This window comes from Seriola aureovittata, chromosome 20 (genome assembly GCF_021018895.1).
Source record: "Seriola aureovittata isolate HTS-2021-v1 ecotype China chromosome 20, ASM2101889v1, whole genome shotgun sequence".
Classification (NCBI taxonomy): Eukaryota; Metazoa; Chordata; class Actinopteri; order Carangiformes; family Carangidae; genus Seriola; species Seriola aureovittata.
In genome coordinates this window covers 4,372,133-4,396,267 of record NC_079383.1, presented here as the reverse complement: position 1 = coordinate 4,396,267, position 24,135 = coordinate 4,372,133, and the positions used below count along the sequence as shown (strand labels likewise).

The following is a 24,135-nucleotide window of genomic DNA, read 5'->3' as shown; positions in this document are numbered from 1 at the left end:
ACACACACACACACACACACACACACACACATACACACACACACTAAACTGAGGAAATGATCTAAGCTGATTTCCCTTTAAGCACCTGATGAGAACCAGAGTGGTGTTGCAGTCTTGACAATCGGCTTGCCGCTGACCTGTGCAACCACAATACAGGTCAAGATGAGAACAGATCACAGAGTCATTAAGCAGCCTCTTTGTTATCTAACACAGCCGCTCCAGGGTCTGAGCATGAGTCAGGACTTACTGTCAACACAGGTGAGTCATAATGCTGCTCTGGACAGAAGTGTATTATCCTTAAGCCACACTTCACCTCCAGCAACGTCTGTGTCATGACGCTTACCGGATGTAAAGTCTCATTGAGATTACTGAATGTGCAGACAAGTGACTGCATGGACCAGTTGCCTCGAGCCAAATCTTTTTGATTCTGTCCAAAACAGGAAATGACAAACGCTTCAGGCGATTTACAGCGACGTTTATTGATGCTATCTTTGATTTGACACCAACCCAAGCCACAGTCTTGAGCGTGAGGTGCAACAAAGAGTGATCGCTCGCGCTTTCAGGCTCCCAGATCTATCTTTTATATGTTTCTTTAATGATCTGTGCTTTTTATAATGTCAAGAAGGGTCTGTAAATGAAGTTAGAGATGCCTTGGCACTTTGCTGCCTTGCATTCTGCCAACGCTGCTTCTATATTACCCCTCCCAGCCGTTTCTCTCTCTCTCTCTCTCTCTCTGTCTCTACGGGTGGTGAAAAGTCTGAGTCTGAGACTCCAAAGAACCAAACTGTCAATTCCACTCAGTTAGCCAAAGACATCATACACGGCGTGAATTTAATGCCTTCTCCATTTGCCCTGACAACGCTTTCATCACTTAAAAAAATAGTGAATAATTAGCTCTTATACTATTTAACAGAACATATGCACAGCGCTGCAGCCAGACAGATACTGAGCCTCTGCCCAAAAATGACTCTCCCATCCGCTGCATTTCTTTTTCTGTGTGACTTTTTTTCCGTGTCTGCCCGGCAGATGACACACTGGTGTGGCTGCGGTCGGGGCAGATAACCAAGACCCAGCAATGAGGATTGCCTTATGTCGTCTTGCTAGATGGAGAAATAATAACAGTGTTTCAGATGTTTAAACGCTGCCAGGTTGTCATTGTGTTTACGAGTGCCAGTAAACAGAGTGTAATCAGGGCCCCAGTAAATCAGCCAAAATGAGAAGAGTGTCTCGACAGGGAAGTAAATACGTTGTCATGGCAAGTGTGCGAGTGTCTTCTTTATGTGCTTGTGTGGATGTGTGTGTGTGGACTGCCAGGGTGTCATGAACAAACAACAAAAAAAAAGAAAAAAAAAAACCCAGCCTCATCATGAGCAGAGATCGGGGTTTGGGATTTGGCGTGACAACAGATGATCGCATGAAAATGATCATCACAAAAAGATTGAAAAGCAGACAGCGATAGCATCTGAGGATCAGAGGGCTCATACTTCAAATACTGACTTCATGACAACAGGGACGCATCGCTGATGATGAACAGATGAGCCTGTTATCACTGCTCTGACACAACAGGTACAAGAGAGACAAAACAGAGCCGACCCATTTCATCACAGGTTTGTGAGTAACATCCTCGGGGGATGAGTGGCTGTTGTTTGCGGTAACAAAAAAACACACATCAGGGGGTAAAAAAAAGCAGAAACCACGAGTAAACATTATTTGGATTTTTAAGTGTTTTCATGTGCCCAAAAATATCCTTTTTTTTGGGAGCTGGAGGCCAAATGATATGTTTGCGCTGCACTCACTGCATCATTATGTTGCAATTCTTCTCAGTGGTAGGTTGTTGAATTGCCCTCTCACACTCCTGGGGGATTTCTGTGTGTGTGTGTTCTGTGTCCTCACTGGGTCACACCTCTGCTCTCTCATTAAACCTCACCCTCACTCTCTGCTCTCCTCCGTCCCGTGGGAACACAATGGAAGCCTATTGTTCTAGACACGGCTCAGTTTTTAAATGGAAACAATTTGTGTTTTATACAGACCAGGGCAGCGTGGCTTGGTTTCCCTGACTAGGCAGGCAGCTGTGCTTTCTGAGTCTGATGACCCGATTGTGTGTGTGTGTGTGTGTGCGCGTCCCAAAAAGCTTTGGCACGCTGATGATTTAAAAACGATCAGGTTGAGAGGGCTCATTATTCTGCACTCCTCCAGTTCTATGTTAGGGAGCTGCATATAAACAGTTTCTGTGTCGATGTTTGTGTGTTAACACTTCTCCGCAGGATGACGGCTCGAATGAACACTGTCTCAGTCTGCTGCTGTCTTCTCTGTTTGCCTCGCACCCAGCCTCTGTTTAGTGGTCGGAAGCCGATATCTCATCTTCCAGTGACAGAGGTTCACCATCAGGGTTTTTCTTTTTCTTTTTTTTTTTTTCTTCCTCACTTTCTCTGTCTTCTTATCCACCTTTCCATTCGCATGAAGCTGCACCACAGCTTGATGCCAGGATTATACCTCACCTCTGCCAACTCCCAGTCGTTCCCACCATTGGACCAGCCACACCCAGAGGGACACTTCACAGCCTCTCAGCTCCATCACTGACGACTCCACAGAGTGCAAATGACTTTAGAGTATGTGTTTGTAATATAGTTGGCTAGTTAGTTATATTATCTATTGTGTCATGCACATTATATGACACTGAAATTTTATTGCCGTGGTTTAACAAAAATAAATTTACAATCTCCTGTTCAGGTTCCTATAGAGATTTCTTATAACCATCCATCCAGAAAAAGGAAAGGGAAACAAAAGTGCATGAGCATAACTGTGCACATGGAGAAGACTTTTTTCAAGAGGAAATTTGTTTTTAACTATTTTTGCACCAAACCTCAACAGACCATCTTTCTTTATACGTGAGGAATAATTTAAAGCTCTTATTCGGACACATGCAAGAACCAGGGTGGTGGAAGCATCTGTACATGCATATGTGGGTATATTTATCTTTTGCTACACACACATATACACACCAAGACACGTGGACTACACTTTGTTTGTACACCATCACCATCCTAAACCCAAGTCCTCACTCTAAACCTACTTTAAAGGGTCACTTCAGCCAAATTACGAAGCGACTTTTCGACTTGCTCCTGTCATAAAGAGTGATGAAGATACCTGCTTCAGCCACCTCGATACAAGGGAAGTGACTGGAATTTCATCCGTGGTGCTCACAGCAGTGAAAAAATAACACTTTCACTACATAAAAAGAGGCTACATTGATATAAACTATATTTTTATATCACAATTTCAAACAATAGAAATGAGCAACAAATTTCATGTCATTAAATCCCTATTAATATGTTGGTTATCAGATGTAGAACTCATCAACTAAGAGAGCTAAATGAAGAACAGCATAATGCTATGAGTTCTCTGTGTAGTTGTTTTATCTAAGCCAATTATCCTTTTAATAAAACTAAAATACTTTTAACAATTTATCATACTCAATTCTTTTAAGTAAAATATTTATCTATGAATCTGCACAGCAACTCAGCCTGCTGACTTCTTTTTTTCATAGTAACTGACAATAATTTCAATTAATATTGTATAATTATAATATATTTTACATAACAGTTACCTACTTTGTTAGATTGTTGGAAAAAATTTCTAATAAAAAAAGGTTTGAGAGGTTCGGGAACCACTGGTCCACAGCTGGAAGTGATGTCTCCGGATTATCCAGCGTCACAAGGACACTGATTTTGGAGAGACAACTTTACTGTTGAATTTTTCAAAGGAAATTTTTGAATACTCCGAGGAGCAGAAATAAAATCCTCATCATCTCCATTGCTCTGGCAGAAGGTAGAAGAAAAGAAAACTATCTCCATGGCCAGACAACACTATGAGTAAGTGCAAAAATAGCAATATTTTTTTGTAATTTGGGTGAACTTTGCCTTCACAGTGGTTTAATTGTTTGTCTCACTCGATCACTAAGTCCAAGTTTTATGTCTAAAACAGCCACTTAAAGTCAGGCCAGGCCAGCTGCCCTCACTCTGGCAGACTTCCCTATCTTTATGAGAAGAAATTCAAGAACTTACGCACACTTATGCACACACTCATTTCTTCCAACCACACGCTCTGTGTCTCTTAGTCACTGCCACCATGTTGTCTTTTTCTCCAACAGGCCACTGCTGGAGAAACTCAGCTCTTGATCTGGATGGAACAAGTGCCTCCCTCTCCTCTCCTCTTCGCATCCCCTCCACACTGACTCCCGAAGCCCAACCTGAACCCAGTGAGTCTTGGCAAAAACTGCCGTCTTGGAACAACATCCCTGACATCCTCCTCTCTCTGTCTTCCCCTTCTCCTTTCCTATGAAAGTGTGGAAAGACCAGTTTTTAGCCAGTTAATCCACATCTCTGGATTCCAAAGATGTGGAGCTCTCAGCCATCACTGTCTTGGAGTGTTTCATAGTCACCGAGAGGCCCCATGTTGAGCATTATCTACGGTAAATTACACCACGTGTCATCAGTCAGCAAATGTGACATCAGAGTCTTAAATCTGCCACAACAGCCACTATCCCTCAACAGCACTGCTGAATAAATCATCACAGTTGAAAAGGAAACAAAAGAGACAATAACGGTAAAGGAAATCCAGTATATCTTGTTAGTCAAAATATGAAAATAGCCAAGATAGAAATCTCTTTTTTATCATGAACAACCATCACATCTTTCTATCTTTATACCTCAAGAAAAGAAATCCAAACATTCTTCTTCTTTTCCACATTAAGACAACTTTTCTTCCATTCACCTGGACGACTCCAGAGCTCCTTAAGTGCCACTAAACTCTCCAGGTTTCAATAACTGTCTGGCGCTCACTGCAACCTAATTTGAAAGGCCCTCAGGATCTCAGCTGCTGCTGTCAAACGCTGCTGTTTTCATTGAACAGATTTCTGAGAAACGTATGTGTTACACTGCACCTGACTTGGAAATGAGCTACTTTACTGCTGCGTTGTATGTCCAAAAGACTCTGGCTTAGATATCTGTTGATGAGAAATGCCATAAACACATAATAACAGACAAAAATAAATAATTAGACCATTTTGGCAGCATTAAACACATAAATTCAATGTATAGCCATGCCAGACATTCCTATGTTCCTCTCAGGATGAATTGTAATAAAGTTGGTGATCCCTTAACTTTGTTAAGCACTTTGGTTTATAACCAAATCACTAAAAAACTAATGCTATTCCAATCAGCCTCAACTGTCTTTTGTATTTATCATTAAGTAGCAAATGTTAGCATGCTAGCATGCTAAACTAAGATGGTGGACATGGTTAAAACACTGGTAAACACCAGCATATTTACATTGCAACATGTTACTTCAGTACAGCCTCACAGAACTGCTAGCACGGCTGTAGACTAGTGGTCTTGTTAAATTATACAGAGTAACATGCAGCATGGAAACAATGACAGAAAATGGAAAAACAATAAAGATGCCGTCTAAAATTATTTTTAGCCATGCTAGTAGTAGTTTGAAACATATCAATAGCTGTTAGTTGGACTGTCAAGTCTTGTGGTTTTGAGTTAGATGTCTTGACAACTTTTGGATGGATTGCCACGAATGAATGAATGAAATCTAATAACTTCGGTGAGCTAACTAACTTTTGATCCGACACTATCATGGGATCAAAGTTTGTCCAATAATAAAATCAAACCTGCAAAACTTTAGACATTCCCATCTGCTTCAACTGGACTTTGTGTTGTTGGGTGTAATTAGCTAACATTAGCATGATAACACTCAAACGTTACCTTCTACAAATCAGCAAATTAGCATTTTCATTCTGAGAATTTTAGCATGCCGATGTTAGCATTTAGCTGACATAGCTGCTAACATGGCTGTAGACCCTTAGTCTTCATCAGAAAATCAGGGGGAAAAAACATTGTTATCTTAATTTAATAGATACACTTTTGACTGAGGCACATTAAAATCAAATTATTGGAAACTTGCTGGTGGCCACTGACTTGCTTTCAGCTATCTGTACTTTTCCACATCAATAGAGACATTGGCAAGCACTCTCAATTCACCATCAGGCTACTGTGCTCAGCTGTAACCAGAGTCCATAAAGGAGAGAACCTGAGAAAACGTAGCCCTGTCAACCTCGTGTAAAATGTCTGACCGAGATCTCTTAGTCTCCATCCGCAGAAACGTTGGGAGTTATTTGGCGTATAATGATCTATATGATATCAGACGGGGCGAAATCTGGTACTGAGCAAGAAGAAAAACATTCAGCCAGATTCCTGCCATTTAATATCCCATTAAAGGGTAATTTGGCATGAAACCCCTGGCATGTGTGATGGAATTCTACTGCTCCTTGTGTTCAATGAAATTCCCCACAGGCTTTGGCCTGTAGGTGTGTGTGCATGTGGCTGTTTGTACTGGATGTGTGTGTGTGCCTGTGCTTGTATGAGGCCTGTGAATGGTACATGAGTGTGTGCGTGTGTGTGAGTCCTTTCAAGCCAGCAGAAGTTTAGTTTTCCACTGGGGTAAATCTACACTCTCCATCTCCTGCCACGTCTGACTGCCCTCTGTAGTCACAGATAACACTGTAGGCTCAGGCCGCGGTCACAACAGCCAACTGGCCCATTAATGGACTTTTAGCCAATGGTATGATGGTTGCCAGGCACGCCACTTTCGCTTTGACCAATCACAATTGTTTTACAGGCAGGAATTCAGCAAAAGAGCGTGCCAAGAGACATCGTTTGTGCTCTTTCTTTCGAGTTCAAATTCTTTTCCTCCTTGCTGCCTGAAAATGTCAGACGTTTTGTCATTGTCAAAAAGGAACTAGGGGGAACATAGAGGGAGCTTAAGTCTGATTTATTCTGTCTGTTTTTCTCTGTGTACCTGATATAAGTACAGATTTATGTGAAATCTGCTACTCTGGGAAACATTTTTCTCTTATTATAAAAACACAATAAAACTATTTGTGAAGAGGAATGTGCTCACTACAAAAAATATCTGGAATATGCAGCCCACAGGAGAAAAAAGGAAATGATGCAAACCCGAGCTTAAAATTATTCCTCTCTGTCTCCCTCTTTCATTTGTTCTGTCTACGTCGGCGAGATCAGGTGTGGAATTAAAATTTCATTTTCCCGACTTTTCTTTGTTTCGTTTCTTCGACTGGGCAATCGGAGCGGAGGGCCCCAGCAGGTGTTCGATCCCATGAGTCAACACGGCTTCAGAGAAGTTTCCATGTGTGGACTCAAAAGCTTTTCTTGCATGTAACAGAGTAACACTTCTGTAAAGGTGCCAGAGCCCGAGAAATCCGAGAGGGAGACGTCGGTGCCAAGAAATTATATTAACCATAGAGATAAAATAGTTACTCTCTATTAAAAACAGCAAGCCAGCCAGGTGAATTAATCTTTTTCTGGGATTTCTCTTATTAAAATCTGGTAGAGAGGGAGTTATAAGTCTCACTTGGTCTATCCATCTCTTTCTTTCCTTCTCCATCTGTGAGACCCAGCAGGTGCTTCGCTGTGAAAAAGCCTGATGTTCGTTCAGGTCACAGGGTTTTAAGCTTTTTGATCAGGACGACTGTAACCGTCGCAGTCGCTGATGCATTTCATACACACACACACACACACACACACACACACATACACTCACACTCCACCCTCCATCACGCTCAGATAATATGAAACACATTTGTACATAAGACGAGCTTTGAATGAAACACAATAAAACCGGCTCTTCCCCCCACACAAAGCTTCCCCCATCCTCCGTCACTCCGTCACCTACACCTTCAAATCCGGCCCCTTCAGGGACTCAGTCCACGCTCAGCAGAAAGTGAAAACATCACTATCGCTTATGAAGTGAACAAAGGGGCCAGTGTTCTCAGCTGAAGAAGACAGATCTGACCTTGATTGTTCACAGCTCAGACAAGTTGTGAAGTGAGACACTGTTAAAGCTTTTGTATCACGCAGAGTTCTGTGATTCGCACTAAACTCACAGCACGGGAGAATATGAGCGTCCATTAGGTCCTGATTTAATGTAATGTAGAACAACCGGTTTCCATCATGTGTGTAGAAGAAGGCTCTCTGGACAGTCATAACCCTCAAACAATGCATGCTGGGAAGTTTGCTAATATACTAACTGTGTTTCTTTAGAAAATTAATTTGATAAATTGAGTGAAATCAAGTCACAAGACTTAATTTTTATATTCATATTTATAAATAGAGTTTATAACTAGAAATTTTAAGTTGGAACTGATATGAAATCAATAAAACTTATATTTACATTAAATTAATGATAAATGATTAGTTGATTCTACTGTTCCTGTATTATGTTTTACAGTGATTAGATTTGAAACTGCAAAATCAATTTGAATTTTTTAAAATGTATCCAGCTTGTTTTTCATTCACGTTACAGAGTTGAATCTTGCCTGAAATAAACTGTCGTCCGGCAAAGACGCCCTAAATAAAAACACGTGAGTAACAAAGTCTGTAAGGCGACATTTTTTAAAGGATTATTTCCTTTCAGAGACTTTCATTTCTGCCCATTTGTGCCAAAAACACAATATGTTCCCAGAGTGGAACATATTGTACTAACCAATATGAAAACAGGCAGAGAGAGGAGAATAAAACAGGAGCTTTGTCTAAACCAAAGAAAAGTTTCATCTCACTCTGAACGCTGTTTTTCATCGTGTAGGGAGGAAAACAAGGCCAGACACCTTCAACTCTGTCGGACATCTGCAGCAATAATGTAAACATGACCGGCAACAACTTGTTAATGTTATGTTGCCTTTGCTGGGGAAACTAAAACGAGACATTGATCTGTATAGTTTTATATTTTTTCTCTTTTTTAAAGCCAAAGTAAATTGACTTGAATCTAAAAAAGAAATGCATTTTTTATGTATCACATTCACCCAGTCTGCTGACACACAAACACAGCCTGTTTTCCCTGTCCTGGCTCTCCCAGCAGGACCTCATGGCAGGATCAAAGACTTGCCAAACAGTAGCATGAAAGTGAGCATGTTCCACATGGCCTTGTTGTGTCTGGCCTAGCCTGGTCAGAGGAGCTGGCTGGGGGGAATTCCTTCTCTGCTCAGCTGGAGTGGGTGAGAGACAGCCAGTGTGCTTACACGAGTGTGTGAAGTGACAATACATGAGTGTGTGTGTGTGTTTTAGACACACTGCAGTCTTGCTTAAATCTAATAGATTTAAGGCTCAGGGCCCTCTTAACTGCATCTCCATATCAGGAGTCATAAGAAACACATTTAGCAACACAAACCCCATATTAAGTGAAAGTAGGGAGGTGGGAGAAAACAGTGTAATATGGCAGAGGGAGGGAGGAAGACAGGCAGAGAGGCAGACAGTTGGAAATAACACCACCAGCACCAGCTGCAGAAATTAAAACAAAATGTGCAGATGGAGGGGACAAAAAAAAGAACAAAAGTGAAGGATGTCGTGCGTGTGTGAGGGGAAAGAATGCAAGAAATGTGGCTCCTTACCAGCCCGATAAACAAAGTTCGCCTCGGCCTCGGAGGAGGACGGTGACAGCAGCTCGTCGTCGTACTCGTTGGAGCTGAAGGAGCCGGAGTGGTTCCTCTTGCGAGCGTCCATGACGGCGTTGGCCACCATGACGTGGCGCAACGAGTCGTTCAGGTAGCGGTGCAACAGGCTGCTCTTGTACTTGGGCGGAGACACGTAGTCCTCGGCCAGTGAGGCAGCTTCGGCGGCCGAGCGCAGTCCCGCGCCCATACCCATCCCCATCCCCATCCCCATGGCCATGCCCATGCCCACCATGGAGGAGCCCTCCTTCTTGATGACACTCTGGTACATGGGCTTGGTAAGCTCCTCGGGGCCGCTCTGTGTCCTCTGAGGGTTGTCACCATCTACAGCGTCAAGGCACAAACAGATTCAGAGTTTTAGATTTTTATCTTCCAAAGCAAAGGACACCTTTGCAAGTATTTTTACTCATTCACACTCATATTATCTTTCATACTTTGTCTTGTATTTATTCTTCACCTGTGCAACATTTCTATACTGTATGAGTCATTCCTAAAAAGATATTTTTACACTTTTGATTTTAATGCTACTATAACAAATGATTGGTCAAATCTAGTGTAACTTTTTGTAGGTGGGTGCTCATTGATAATTGATATACTTAATACATTTTTTAAAAGCCTAATTAAAAGCAGTTCCCATAAACATCCATTGTGTATGTAACTCACACCCAAAAACAGAACAAACTATTGCTCACTGACTGACTGTACATAAGCTCATAATGACATGTACAGTTATTATCATTTACATAATTCATTAAAGGCAGTTTAAACATTGACCCTGTGCACAGTATAATTTCCATTCAAATTTAACAATACTCATCCAAAAACTATGTCGATCAGCATCAGTGCTCGCAGCAATCAAATCCTTTTTTTTGAGCAAATGCTTCTCTGGTTTAAATGACTGTCTAACTCGTGTGCACTGCTTTTTCATCCCAACTGAGTCAGAGTGAGGTGACCTCGAGCTAATCTTCAATCTAAATACCAGGGCAGGGAGATTTCCACCTGGCACTCCTGCCCTCTTGTTGGCATCGCCTCAAGAGCAGAAAGCCCCGCCAAGCCTTAAGACGCATTACCAAACCATAACGGATGGCAGTCGATTTCCTCTCCATCTTAAGCACGTTGCCCCTCTATTCCCCTGCAGAAATAAATAATTTCCAGGGTGCTCTGCAGCTGAAGAGATTGAATTAAAGTACAGGTTCCTACCTGATGAAAGCAGTGAGGGGGGAAGAAAGATAAAACACCGCACTGAAAAACCAGATATCCTCTGGCGGGAGGGAAATCAGGGAGAAGTTCACTGTAGATACTCTCCCTGCCAAGACTGTAATTTTGTAATTTGGGCAGGTTGGACATTTGATTCAGTCTGGGCCAAATTAAAATTATAGCTCCCACATATCAGAAACACATGGAGGTAGCGTACTTGTCCTCCTCCCCCTGCGCTGTCTGAGGTAGAAATTAACAAACCCTCAGCATTTCCTTTGAAACCACATAAAGCGATAATAAAATTGTCATTATAATCCCATGACAGTGTCCTTTTACATCTAGGTGTGCCACCTTTTTAAGCATGACAGCATGTCCTTTCCGGATCCCTTGCGGAAAACAACATTTTCTCTCTTGGACTTGCTGCTGCAGCTACAAAACAAGCTGGACCATTTCAGGATAGCACACCGGGTTAGTTCGGTCAGGTCTGGCCCCATAAATAGGAACAAAAGCACAGGCATAAAAACATAATGGAGGGCCTTTCAGCGCGTGGGTCAGAAGCGGGAGCAGGCTGCGGATAGCTTCATAACCATAATGTGACAAGGAGAAGAGTCAGGGAGATATACAGAGCCTCCGGTGGTACAGTGGCCTGTGGCGGACACAACGCAAACACCATGCACACATTCCTCTCTCGGCCGCACGCTCGGCTTCTCCTCCTCAAAAATTTAATTACAGATCACCGACACCACAGCGTTCTTCCTTTCTGTTCATCCTTTCACTGCGTGAGTATGTGTGTTTTATTTATTTTGGTTTTTTTTTTTATGTTTCCTGACCATGTTTTCTGCGCCGTCAGTGAGAAGAAGAAGGCAGTCACTTGAAAATCAGCATGTGTTTGCAGTAAATACACGGCTGACGGAGAGCTACTCATTTCCAATTATAGGCTGGGAAGACAGAGGTTGGCTCAGCGGGGTGTCTTAATGACAGCGTGTTGCAGCCCGCCTGCCTCGGTGTCTCCCGGCTGCGTTGCACACTTGCCAATTATATACAACCAGAACATGAGTCTGCATAGCATCAGCCCGCTTTAGGTTGGGTACCAATAGAGAGAGATGGCCTGGCCTTTGGCCTCACCTCATGTCATTATGCTTGACTTGAATTTCAGGGGCACAAAAGGAGTATGATGTCAGGAGACTTTCCTGGTCATTCTATATAGAGAGCATCAGGTTTACAACAGAGTATGGGACCAATTTATAATGGAGGTCTGAGACATTAAGATGTGATATCTTTGAAAAGATCATCCATCACACTGATGGATGGAGCAGCAAATGGAAAAGTTTTCCTCCATCCTTTAACATACTGTATACCTATGTTAAATCTTGCCAATCAAACAAATTAAATGAATTTTAAATTCGACATATAGATTCAAGGATATTGCTGCAGCTTTTCCTTTCATCTAGAGCAACTGCAGAATAACCCCAGACTTCTTGGTTACCATTACAAACAACCATAATGACAGAGGTCAAAGGTCACAGACAAAATTCAGACAACTAATACGGCTGTTGTTCCTGAAATGAGGAAGAAGTGTGAAATAAATAATGATTTTAACATTTCTTTCAGTATTTAAGGAAAGTAAAGATAGAGAATATACATTTGCTGCAAAAATGAACTTCATGCTGCCACTAACTGCCTGTTAATCCTGCTCCCTATACATTGTGTGCCATATACTACTACTACATTTACAATTAAAATTTTTACTTCATTATATTTTGCAATGAGACCCAGGTACCAACCAGTAATTTGACACAGGTTCGCCATATGTCAAATTCATTTGTAGCAAATTGATTAAACACAAACGTATGTTGGAATAAGAACCATGTGTTAAAAGCCTTACAACTGCGTTTGACAAAGGGAACCTGACACAGACAACTGCTCAAAATGAGGCCGTAATCACAGACTTAAACCCTCAGAATTTCAGTTAGTGCTGTGATTTATGTCATGGCCACTGAAACTTCTTGATTCTGATTGGCTGAAAGGTGTGGATTGTTTATTTTTGAACTGTACAGTATAATTGGACGCCTATGACGCAGGTGTTAGTTTGCAGAACTAAATGAATGTGCCCCTATTAAACTGTAGTAAGGAACGGCAGCAGTGAGCTGCAGAGCTGCAGTGAGATCGGGGTTATTTGTGTAACCAATAAAAATATAAAAAGCTTCACAATGAGAACAACAGAAATTTCAGAGGAAACAGAGGCCGCTTGTGTGCGAGTGTGTGAGTGTGTGAGAGAGTGCTATGTAACGTTGTTGCAATTTAGTATTGCACTTTCATGAAGTTGGAGGACTCGAACGAGACAGGCATCCTTTGTTTTAATTTCTACCATGGGACAAGAAACGCTGGATCCTACAATAATAATAATGCAACCGAAGAGCATCTTTCATTAGAGCCTCCTGATGACATATTCAGACTTCACAAAGCTCCTCTCGAGCCACAGAACACATTATACAACTGTTTTTACCACTGAGTAGATCTCCATGTGAGTTAAGTGTACTTCAAGTGTAGGATCCGTAGCAGATTGCAGCACTATCCTCTGTTCTGCTACGTTCAAGAACAATCAATAACATTTCTTTCTCCACAAATTTCACAATTCTAAAACTTGCCCAGCCTTTGGAAACATATTGATTTCTACTAAACCAGATGTTAACTACTGCCACCATGCGAACACTAGCCCAAGAGCTATAACTTCTGATTATCAAAATAGGAAAAGTAAGTTTACAATGAGTTATACAGTGTTAGTAAGTAAAAGACTTATACTTTCAGTTCGATTAAATGTTAGTAAGTGGTCTTGCTTACACCCGAGTTACCCTATGAGTTCTATGTTCCATTATTATTGCTTTGCATCAGTGACTATTTGCCCTCACATCATCCATTATAGTCAGTCACACATACAACATACACCTGTTGCATATTACTTCTTGTCTTACGGTCTAGCGCAGTGGTTCTCAAACTTTTTCACATCAAGGACCCCTAACCTTTCACAAATTAGACCACGGGCCCCCGTTTGATAAGATCTTGTCCCAGGGTCCCCCATCTGATAAAACTTTTGCTTTTAGATGTTTTATTACAGAAAACACATGATCAAAATAGTCATACATTCTGTCTTTATGTTACTTATGGATGGAATTATAGTGAAAATAAATTATTCCCCTCAAGGAATCCACTTTAAGACCCACTGGTCTAGTCAAACTGGGGTCTTCGGTTTCTGCGTCTGCAGGGCAGTCGCCTATTTCACTAGTCGAGCTGTGATATTGGTGGAATCTGAATTCTCCACTGAACTTCTGCAACACAAACCTTATTTAACCTGGAATGGAACATAAAGAGCTGCTGGTGTGTAGCTGTCAATCCGTACCGTCTGAGCAGCTGTCGTCGCTGCTGACGCTCAGCCTCTCCGCGTTGCCCTGAACGTATTTGTTGTAGAGTTTGATCCTGAGCGCCCAGCTCAGGTCGGGCTGCCTCACTGTGTTCTTCAGTCGCCTCCTGGCATTCGCAAACCAGTTGGAGACCTGAGGGAGAGAGAGAGAGAGAGAGAGAGAGAGAGAAATAGAAGGAAGTGGGAACACACAGCAAACAGAAACACATGTTATTGTTTTGAATCCAAACATCTCCACATCCATGGCAAAACAAAGACTATCCTTTATGAAAACGTCTGCTCTCTGCCTGCCGTCAGTCTCATTCAGAAAACCAAGAGAGGCCGAAAGCAGAAGACAGAAACAGAGTCAGGTTGCAGAGCAGCTCTCTGAAACCGAGCTTTAAGAAACATCCCAGACGCTCTGGAGAGACACGCCGGCATGCATCTTTTCTGCATCAACCCCACACAGAAACATTTAACACCCTCCACATGCCGGACAGCCAGCGAACGCAACGTTTCATTAACTAATGTTCCGACCGAGATGTATGTCCCAATGCTTATTCTGGACTCGCACAGACTCCCTCGAATAATACATTTTTTCCAACACTGTCTTCAAGATGCAATAAAAAAGACACTTGAGCTGGCGCTCTTCCTTTCACTGGGAAGGGAGACCATTAGATGTTATACTAGAATAACTTTTCATGCTCAATAGATTTCAAGCGGCTTATGGAGGGGCTGGGACTGGGGCCTTATGCTAGAGTACTTATTTTTCTGATCCTCTCTTTCAGTATCGTGTTTCTCGTTAACTAAGACCATCCCACATCCCTTTGTCTTGAGCCCAGCGCTGTGGCACTCCAGGGGAAGGCGGCATCTCGTACATGTGGCTTGGCTGGAGGGGAGGCGAGGCGAGGTGAGACGAGGCGACGCATGGGACGGTTCGCTAATGAGGACTGGAGGAAAGATGGCTGTCAATGGGGTGAGAGAAAACAGAAAGGAGGGAGGAAGGAGGAAGGAGGAGGAGGAGGAGGAGGAGGATGGCACATCTGCTCCAATGACACCAACAGAGATTAAAAAAGGGGGGGGGGGGCCCAGCAGCCAAACCAGCTCTTTCACCCGTGGCCTGTCTGCACTGTGTGTACCGTAAAGGAGACGGCATGCAGGCACGGCGAGGGATTTCAGTGGCGATGGAGAGATGGCACCGACTTATTAGAACTAACTTTAAAGAAACAATTCACAATATTTACATGGAAAAAAGGAGCCGTTTTGCTAAAACATGACAGATTTAGTTGCTTCGAACACCTGGTGCCAGGTGGGTGTTTGCAGGGAAAACTGCACAGGACGTGATGCGTTCTACATTACTGGCAGCAGCAGCAACAGTGGTTTATTTGGACCAAACAGTGGAAGAACTGGGTAGTTCTTCGCCTCCATGAGCGGATAGGGAAAGAAAAGAGTGCCACCTAGGGCTGCAACAAACACTTACTCTAATCCTGAACTCAAACTGATGTCTTTGAGTTGCTTGTTTTGGCCGATAAAAAGTGTGTCATTTACGAAAGTAAAAAACAGAAAAGCTGCATATTGTCACATTTGAGAAAGTAAAAAATTTACTTCATAAATGAATCAAATGATTAATCAATTTGACCATTTTTGGCCATTTATTTTCATCAAAAGACAGTATGAAAAACTTTAGTAAAAAAAAAAAAAAAGCCCACAGATCCCTTAAGGATATTTTTCATGTTGGAAAATATGATGAAAATAATTTACCTGCATGTCATCACTCTCGCTCAATTTCAAGAAATCTTCCACTGACCTTTGACACTGCTGCTGCTATTTGGGTGTCAGCTTGAATGTATGCATGTTTCAGATTGTGTGTGTGTGTGTGTGTGTGTGTGTGTGTGTGTGTGTGTGTGTGTGTGTGTGTTCACAGCTCGGCATCCCACTGTCCAACACAAAGCATTCCTCTGCACTCTGCTCGCGCTCACCAAAACAAACAGCTCCATCAGGCCCCCAAAATGAGAACCAGATTAAGCATCGTGGCCGGCGGCCCGAAAAAGCTGCCGCAGACTTTCTGAGGCCGTATCAGTGACCTTGTCAGCCAGATGATACTGTACATACACAGCTGAACGTGCCAGACACGAAACACACTCATATTCACCGCAGGGTTTTCCTCGAAGTGGTCAGTTTGTCAAGTTGTCCACTGTACTCTTGTGTTATCAGTAGAGGGTGCAATAGAACTTAAAGCATTAGAAACAAAAAATACAGTGCAACTTCAGCTACTGTAGAATCAGTGGTGGGTCGGATCTTTTTGGGGTCTCGTGGTGAAAGTGAAGATTCAAGAGACAAACAATAGAATAAGAAAGAAGGAAATATATGTCTGCTACACAAAATTATTTTTATTTTTCAAGATTTTTTTTTACTTCCTTATGAAATTCCAAATAATTTAAACAAACAAATAAAACAATATAAGAAACTGACCAGCACTGCTATGTAGACATGCTTTTTTAAAGCAGTCTTAAGTAAAAAGTGTTGGGAAGCACTGCCCTGCCTTTATTTGTGACTGCGCTAAATTTTTCACATAATTGAAGAAGAAGAAGAAGAAGAAAAAGAAGAAGAAGAAGTAGAAGCAGAAGAAGAAGAAGAAGAAGAAGTAGAAGAAGAAGAAGAAGAAGATACATTTCTGCTGTATCTTTTTTTCAGAATCGTTTTACCTCTACTGTTTGTTCAAATAGGAAAAGAGAATAACTTTTGTGTTGAATATGAAATATGACAAGAGTTGACAGGTAGTAATTACTTTTTTAAGGGGTCATAACTCAAAGAGTCGCAGTCACAGACAGACAGGACTGCAAATTTTATTTATGACTACAAGTTTCACGTTGCTGTGAAATAAAAAAAAACAAAAGAAAAACAGGAAAAACTGCCAAATGTAGCATTTGGAAGAAAAGTAGAATTAACAATTCAACACTGCATGAGTGTTGTAAAATAAACAGTTCAAGATGTAAAAACACTTTCTCCTAATTGCAAATGCAAGTTAAAATCCAGCTTTTCAGACCTGATTAGAGAGACACTAAACCACAGAAACCAAATCTCACTTTTCCCCTCAGCGATCACACTCATGAATACTCTATAAATCCCCTCACTCCTTTTTTTTTTTTACTTATTCAGAATCACTTTTTTTATTGTAAGCAGCTTGACCGAGTCTACAGCAGTGGACTCACCTGGACCAGGGTCATTTGTGAGCCGAGGGCCAGCAGGATTTTCTCTGTCTTGGTGGGGTAGGGGTTGTCTCGGTGCTTGTAGAGCCACTGCTTGAGTGGCCGCGCCATGTCCTGCAGGGCCTGGCGCTTGTGTCGCACTTTGCCGCCGCTGGGACGACCCCTGCGGAGAAACAGGTAGAATAATGTTCAGTCGGATACCAGACGATAGTTCGAGTACACTACAGGAAGCTTTTAGAGCAGGATATGCACGCAGAGACATTAATGCCCATTTTGTAAGTGACTTATATGACTATGGAGTTTTTAGCATTTCATTTTTTGATTCAGATATAAATATGAAATGTAAAATAAATACACATGCAGGATATAGTTGTTCAATCATCAACATCAAGCTCAGCATAAAACATTCATTTAAACCAATTTCTCCTTTTTCCAAATTAAAGTAAAAAAAAAAAAAGAGCCAGGATTATGTTGTTTATTGAAGTGAACCAAACAGTGTTACGCAGCTGCAAGTGGCGTCCTAAGTGGACCAGCATGTTGTCTGAATTAGTAAGTCATGACACATAGAGTGAACACTCAATACAGTATGCAATTTTCACACCCAGAGCACTGCAATTAGGCTAAGACACGTTGGATTAAAGCAAGAGAGACATGGAGAGTAAGAGAGAGAGAGAGAGAGAGAGAGACTGAAGCAGACAGACAGAGAGAGAGAAATGGCCAGTCGCAGTTTATTTTTCATTGTGTTTCCCACAAACCACCAACACGTCGCAAGGAAACAAACAAAAACATTTTACTCAGGCACACATTTTAGCGTTTTACACCCAAGAGAAGTGGATCGAGAACAATGTAGCCGGGTCACGAGCACAGCCAAGCCATCACACCATGGACTGACAAAGAAAGTGAAATTATACTTCTGGTTTTCCCTTACAGAAAAGAGCTGTGACACATGTCCAGAGGATGCTATAAAAACATCACATTAGGAATAAACCCTGGGTGGAGATTGAAAATATCTATCTGAAAGACCCAGCTCAGCAACTCAGTGGTGACTACAGCTACTATCAGCTCTTATAATAATACTGCAGTGGTTTTTTACGAAATAAAACCACATAATTCGTCAAGGAGAAACATGGACATCCTGTGAGTCCCTAAAAGAATATTTAAACATCTCTCATTGAAGTGCGTCTGAGTCTGTTGGTTTCCCTGAGCTGTGGAGGACTCGGTCTCACCTGTAGCTCCAGGTTTTATGAACCTGTAGATGTCAGTATGGTGCTGTGCTGTGCTGTGCTTCTCCCTTTATCTCACCAAAAAGCTCCATTGACTGCAGATGTAACATATTTTAGTCTAACCTCAAGTCTGCCTGAGGTCCATGTTCTACAAATATTTTCCTTGTAATCTAGATCGGTATGAACATCCTAAAGGACATTTTTACTCCGTGTTCTGAACTTCTCATTTAAGCACTCACACACACAAACACACACACACACACACACACACACACACCTTTTTAATAATTTTATGTTCTTCATTAGTCCTGATGTTTCCCTTGAGGTGGCACTTTACATTCACATAAGTTCAATAATTCTTAATGTTCCTCTTTATGACTAAGGCTTCCCCTCACATGTGCCCGCTAAACATTCAAATAATACATAAACACACAACATCAGGACATGACCTTTTCTTACACCTGCTCCCTGTCACAGAAAAACGAAAGCAAATATATATTTCTGAAAAAAGCTCTAGATCCTTATGTGATCCTCTAGACCACACAGAGAGTTGAAGGACGAATTTATTTATTGGAAACAGATGGAGACCTCTAACAGACACGCTACTGAACACGGTTGACCTACTTATTAATTTTGAGATTAGGTGTTAACATCAACACCTAAATGAAGACCAGACTGGGAAAAGGGTAAATATTAATTCCCTGATCCATCAGATCTTATTGCATTGAAGCCACATGAAAAACTGGAACAGCAAATTGGTGTTTCAGCCTTGAGGTGTAAAGTGCAAGTAGTTTTCCACATGTAAACGTCATTCCATCTGGATCTTTTATCCGTGCGTAAATTTATGATTTTTGTGCGTAAATGTCTACTTCAACACAGCTGCAGAAACTAATCAATTTGACATTTAATGAACAGTTATGTATTATAACCCAACGATGCTCATCCGCATATATAGATCACCAATATATCTTTATAGGAATGCGGCCCTATTTGAGCTTGATATTTCATAATCTGACTTAATTACGCGCACAAGCAGGAGAGATAACCACAGAGCTCTCATTGTTGTCCACTTTCTCACTTGTGCTGAGTAAAACAACCGTGAAATAGAGGTGTTCCTCATCAGTAAACCCCCGTGGGGCTTCCCGGACTCCAGTTAATCCACATGTTAATACAAGCCACACATGCTGCGTTAAACTCAGCAGAATGCTCCACATACCCGCTCCGCCTGTGTCTGATGGCCTGGTTGTCTCTGATGGTCTGGTTGCTGGAGAGGAGGTCTGGATGTTGCCCGTCGATGACTTCTAGATAGTTTCTGCTGCTCATTTCCACCTCCTTCGCCTTCTCCTCGAACAGGACCTGGCTGCTCAGCTTGTTAAACACAATGGTGTTCATCTTTGGCCAGAGAGTCCTCCGATTTCTCTGATGCGTAAAAATTTTTAAAAAAGGTAGAAAAAAAAAAGAAAATCTCCTCGGATTTGTCTCAGTGTCCCCGCGTCGCTCCTGTGGAACAAGTGGATATTTTTTTTTTTTTTTTTTTTTTTTTTTTTTATATACAAAAGATGGATTCGTATTTAATTCACAAACTGCGGTGTGGTCGTGAACTAAAATATGACCTTTGGTAGGAGAGGAGAAAAAACATGTCCTGACAAGACTTTAATATTAGATAATACACACTTCTGGCATAAATTATAATTTGATAGCTTCACTCTGATGTGTGTGATTAGGTCACCCCCCCTACAATGTGCCTGCTCATACAAAATAGACCACATTAAACAGCCTGCAGATCATTTTCACTTAAAGCGGACCATGCATAACTGCGCTGTTGTGATGTGTCATTATAAGCTCGCTCTTTGTAAACATTTGCATCTGCGATTCCAATTCAGAAAATATTTGCGTGAACTCATGAAAGCCTTAAAATCCAAATAGTTGCTGGATGTTTTAAGTGTTGGTTTCATGGTGCAGGTATTTTTTGGAGACAAGTTAAAGAATAAAATCCTGAAGAATCAGCGCAGGTCCATCTGGAGTCATTTGGGTAAATACATTTGCGCAGTAATTCCGCGCTTTAACAAAACCCTATTCACGAGTCAAACCATTTATTTCTCTTATTCAACCTCAAAGCTGATTTTATCTCAGCAAAAGTGACAGAATTCCACTGGATTTCTATTTAATATGGTTTCACTTTATTTGCTCTAAACAACTGGGGAGAACAGAGGATTTACTACAGCACAATCTGCAGCACTGGCTCGGCGGTTTGGACTGTAAACACTTGATTTGGCTGAAAAAAAAAAATATGTAAAATTCAAGCGAGAATATTTCTGCCCTTCCTCCGCTGCGCTGCGGTCGCTTGTCGCTGTAAATCCTGAATGGTTTATTTTGGTTGGTGCTCTCCCATTTTAATGCAAAAACAAACAACCCTGCAGGCTCAGAAATGTCACATTTTGATTTTTCCTCTTCACTTTTCATTTGAAGATCTCTCTGTAGAGGCTCCTCATGATGTGGTGCTATCAGCAGCAGCCCGGTGCCAAATATGTAAAGTACCATGTAACAGTGATGTCCACTTAAATAAACAAAAACTTCATCCTGGCAGTGTATTTTGAATCTATGTCTGTATCATATATCATATTTAAAAATATAGCCATGAAGACTAATGTCAGAATAAAAAACCTAAGTCCTGTCCATTCAAAGTTGGGTAAACAGGCTTTAGAGGGGTTTATCCTCCACTACATCCCTGCTCCAAACTTTAATAACCTGGATATATCGGTTCAGTCCTACAACAATAAGCAGTGTGAGTCAGTGTATGTCGGTTAGTTACCTGTCCCGGGCCCCTCCTGCGTCTCTCTGTTGTGTGTAACAATAATCCTGTTTCCAGTCGCCCATTCCCTGCTCACATGTTCATGTCCTGAGATCCTGAGCTCAAACCACACGGACCGCCGTCTCCTCCTCCGCTTTATCCAGCGGCCTGCGCTGCGCCGCCCGGGACTCTGAATATCTCACCCTGCTCATGTTTCCTAGCACACAGCCCGAGCCTGCGAACATACTGTCGATGGTTTAAGCCGGTTCTGGGGCCGGGGCCAGCGCAGGGAGGGAGAGGGGAGGGAGAGGGGAGGGAGGCTTCACGCTGCAAAAAGTAGGCTGTCTAAATCATTGAGTCCAAGGTAGTTTGAAAATGTTGTTTTTCTTGAAACAACTGTAACCAACTGACATGGGGCAACTTCCCGTTCCTTTCAGTGCTGCAGGAATCCTCTTCAGAGGAGTAGTTAATGGTTAATAAAACATCAACTAATGTTATATAGATCAATCACAAGCCATTTAAGTAACTGCTTTATGGTGGACGGTTAAATGAGCAGATCACTACCAGTCTTATTTAAATGCAGAATATGGTGCTACTGCCAGCAGCCATTTACCTTAGCTGAGCGCAAAGACAAAAGGGGGACCCTCTGACAAAATCCACTTCCCAGCACCATTAAAGCTCACTAATTACCCAATTTTATTTTTGCTTGTTTGATCTGAATAAAATATAATGTGTAATGCTTCAATAGGCATCAATAGAAATTTCACAACCTGGCAACTCAAAAGTTTTTTGATAGCAATAGCTTCTAAATGACTTTAAAGCTTGGTTTTTTTAAGAGGTAATAAAGCCATTTCTTATAACTTATAAACCCTTAATAATTATATTATATCAGAATTAGTTCCCAATATGGCAGGATTGAACTGTATGAGGGCAAAATTTGCTGTTGGGCCCCTACTGTGACCCCACCCAACCACCTCCTGCTCTCTGTGCAAAGTCTATGTACCTGTTTCCCCAATGTTTGCATTAAGTCTTCTACTTCTACAGTGCAGCATTACTTAATTATAGTTTGTAATAATGCAGGATCTTCCTTAGCAGATACAGTGCTTTAGTGGTGCAAATGCCCAAGAACACATTTGTCTTACTAACCTTACTAATGTACAGTGAACTCACTGCCACAAAGGGTCCTGGCCCCCGGTGCAGTTGGTTGGTAATCCAGCCTTGGTACCAAAGTATTTAATCTTGTGCCTGAGAAATTCCTAAAACCAAAGAAAAAACATTGGAACCAAGTAGTCTTCTCACCACAACTGCAGAATTTGTGACTTTCCATACAGAGGAAAAGCTCTCAGTGCTGAAACCGAGTCTCTTTGTGCAAGTGACATTTTTTACAGCCACTGCTCTGTGTATGGAGGAGTTATACCTCTGTCTGCACCAGGCAAACCTTACAGTGCAGTAAACCTGTTTTAAATGCTTGTAAGGATCGTACCATGTCAATTTACTGCAAGATCAAACCTCGATCCTAAATGGTCTCAGGTCAGATTTTTTAGTCCTATTCTTAGTTTTGAAACACCTTAGGAGTAACTTTCGTTGTATTCAGTACCTGGATAAAGTAATCTATCTTCTTTTTTTGGAACATCCTCATCTTCCAGCTGCTCCCAGAAGCTGAAGTCAGTTTGAAACACAGACCCAGTGCTTTCCCTGCAACGACAATTATTCCATCAGAATCAAACCAAACACAATCCAAGCTGGTTTTGGTGACATTCAGATTCTTACTGTATATAGCCATGCCACTGTTGATTACTCCCGATGCACCCTCTCATTGACTTCCATTATAAAAGCTGTCACATTATGGGCTCATGAGTCATTGCTTCTGTGGTCCTCAGCTGTGTGTTCCCTTGGGGTTTATCCAAGGTAGTGATTCGAAGGACGTGACTAAGCAGCAAGAGCCATATGAAGGTTTGGGATCCGTGTAATTATTGTTTATTTGTACTTATTTTCATTTAACAGGGGAAGTTAACTTTTACTAACAGTTTGTGCAAACATGCTATGAATGGCCCAGTCATGTAATCATGTTAATTAAGGTTGGGGAGAGTTTATTTACTCAGGTTATACACAATATGTAAGTTTTTCTTCTCACCTGAAGTGAACTCGTGCTACCTCCCGTGACCTTGTCGCTGGTAGCCAAACCTACGGGTCAGCGCTCTCTCTCAGGGATGGGAAAATGTAGAGGCTTGTCACTAGGCATCTCTCTAATGTTAATTCACCTTCTCCAAGGTCTCTGCTTTGGCTCACTAGATCTGCTTCAGACTCTGTTGTCCAGTGTGGGCGTCCCAAACGATTCAACAGGTAGGAGCACCACATTAATCATGATGTCCTGCTTCGTGGGGGTTGGTGACATGGACTCTGCAGACAAACCCTGTGCACTGCTCTGTTTCATCTCAAGCTGGAGTTCATGAATTACACTGGCATCTGCTTTTGTTGTCCTCTAATCTTTGCAACTCTACCAGTCACTTGCTAGACATTGTACAGATATTGGCAATTTTTGTGGTCAAATGATACAGGAGCTCTGAAATTCAGTCTTGTAATGGTTCAAAAATAGACTTTCATGTGACACCTGACTCTCTTAGGGAACTCTTAGTCTGGACCCTCTGAGTTTATTTTCAATTTCCAAGGGACGTGATCAACAGTCGTCAATCCAATTGACTCTGGACTCAATTAGATAGACTCACAACCAATCAGAGCATTGGCACATGCGATGTAGCTACCAGCTGGTAAAAATAAACATTTAC

At 41.8% G+C, this 24,135-nt stretch overlaps 1 protein-coding gene across 1 annotated transcript in view; it reads right to left on the bottom strand.

Annotated features, from left to right (window-relative positions):
* The window catches only part of mkxa (mohawk homeobox a), a 28,293-nt gene extending 6,807 nt beyond the window's left edge, over nucleotides 1-21,486 (bottom strand). Inside the window, exons 1-5 of the mRNA XM_056365126.1 lie at nucleotides 21,371-21,486; nucleotides 19,775-20,058; nucleotides 17,339-17,498; nucleotides 14,127-14,280; nucleotides 9,473-9,856 (exon numbers count right to left, since the gene is read on the bottom strand). Of these exons, the coding sequence (XP_056221101.1) occupies nucleotides 9,473-9,856; nucleotides 14,127-14,280; nucleotides 17,339-17,498; nucleotides 19,775-19,950 (874 nt within the window). The 5' untranslated portion in view covers nucleotides 19,951-20,058; nucleotides 21,371-21,486. The remainder of the gene's footprint in view (nucleotides 1-9,472; nucleotides 9,857-14,126; nucleotides 14,281-17,338; nucleotides 17,499-19,774; nucleotides 20,059-21,370) is intronic.
* Nucleotides 21,487-24,135: the final 2,649 nt, after the last annotated feature.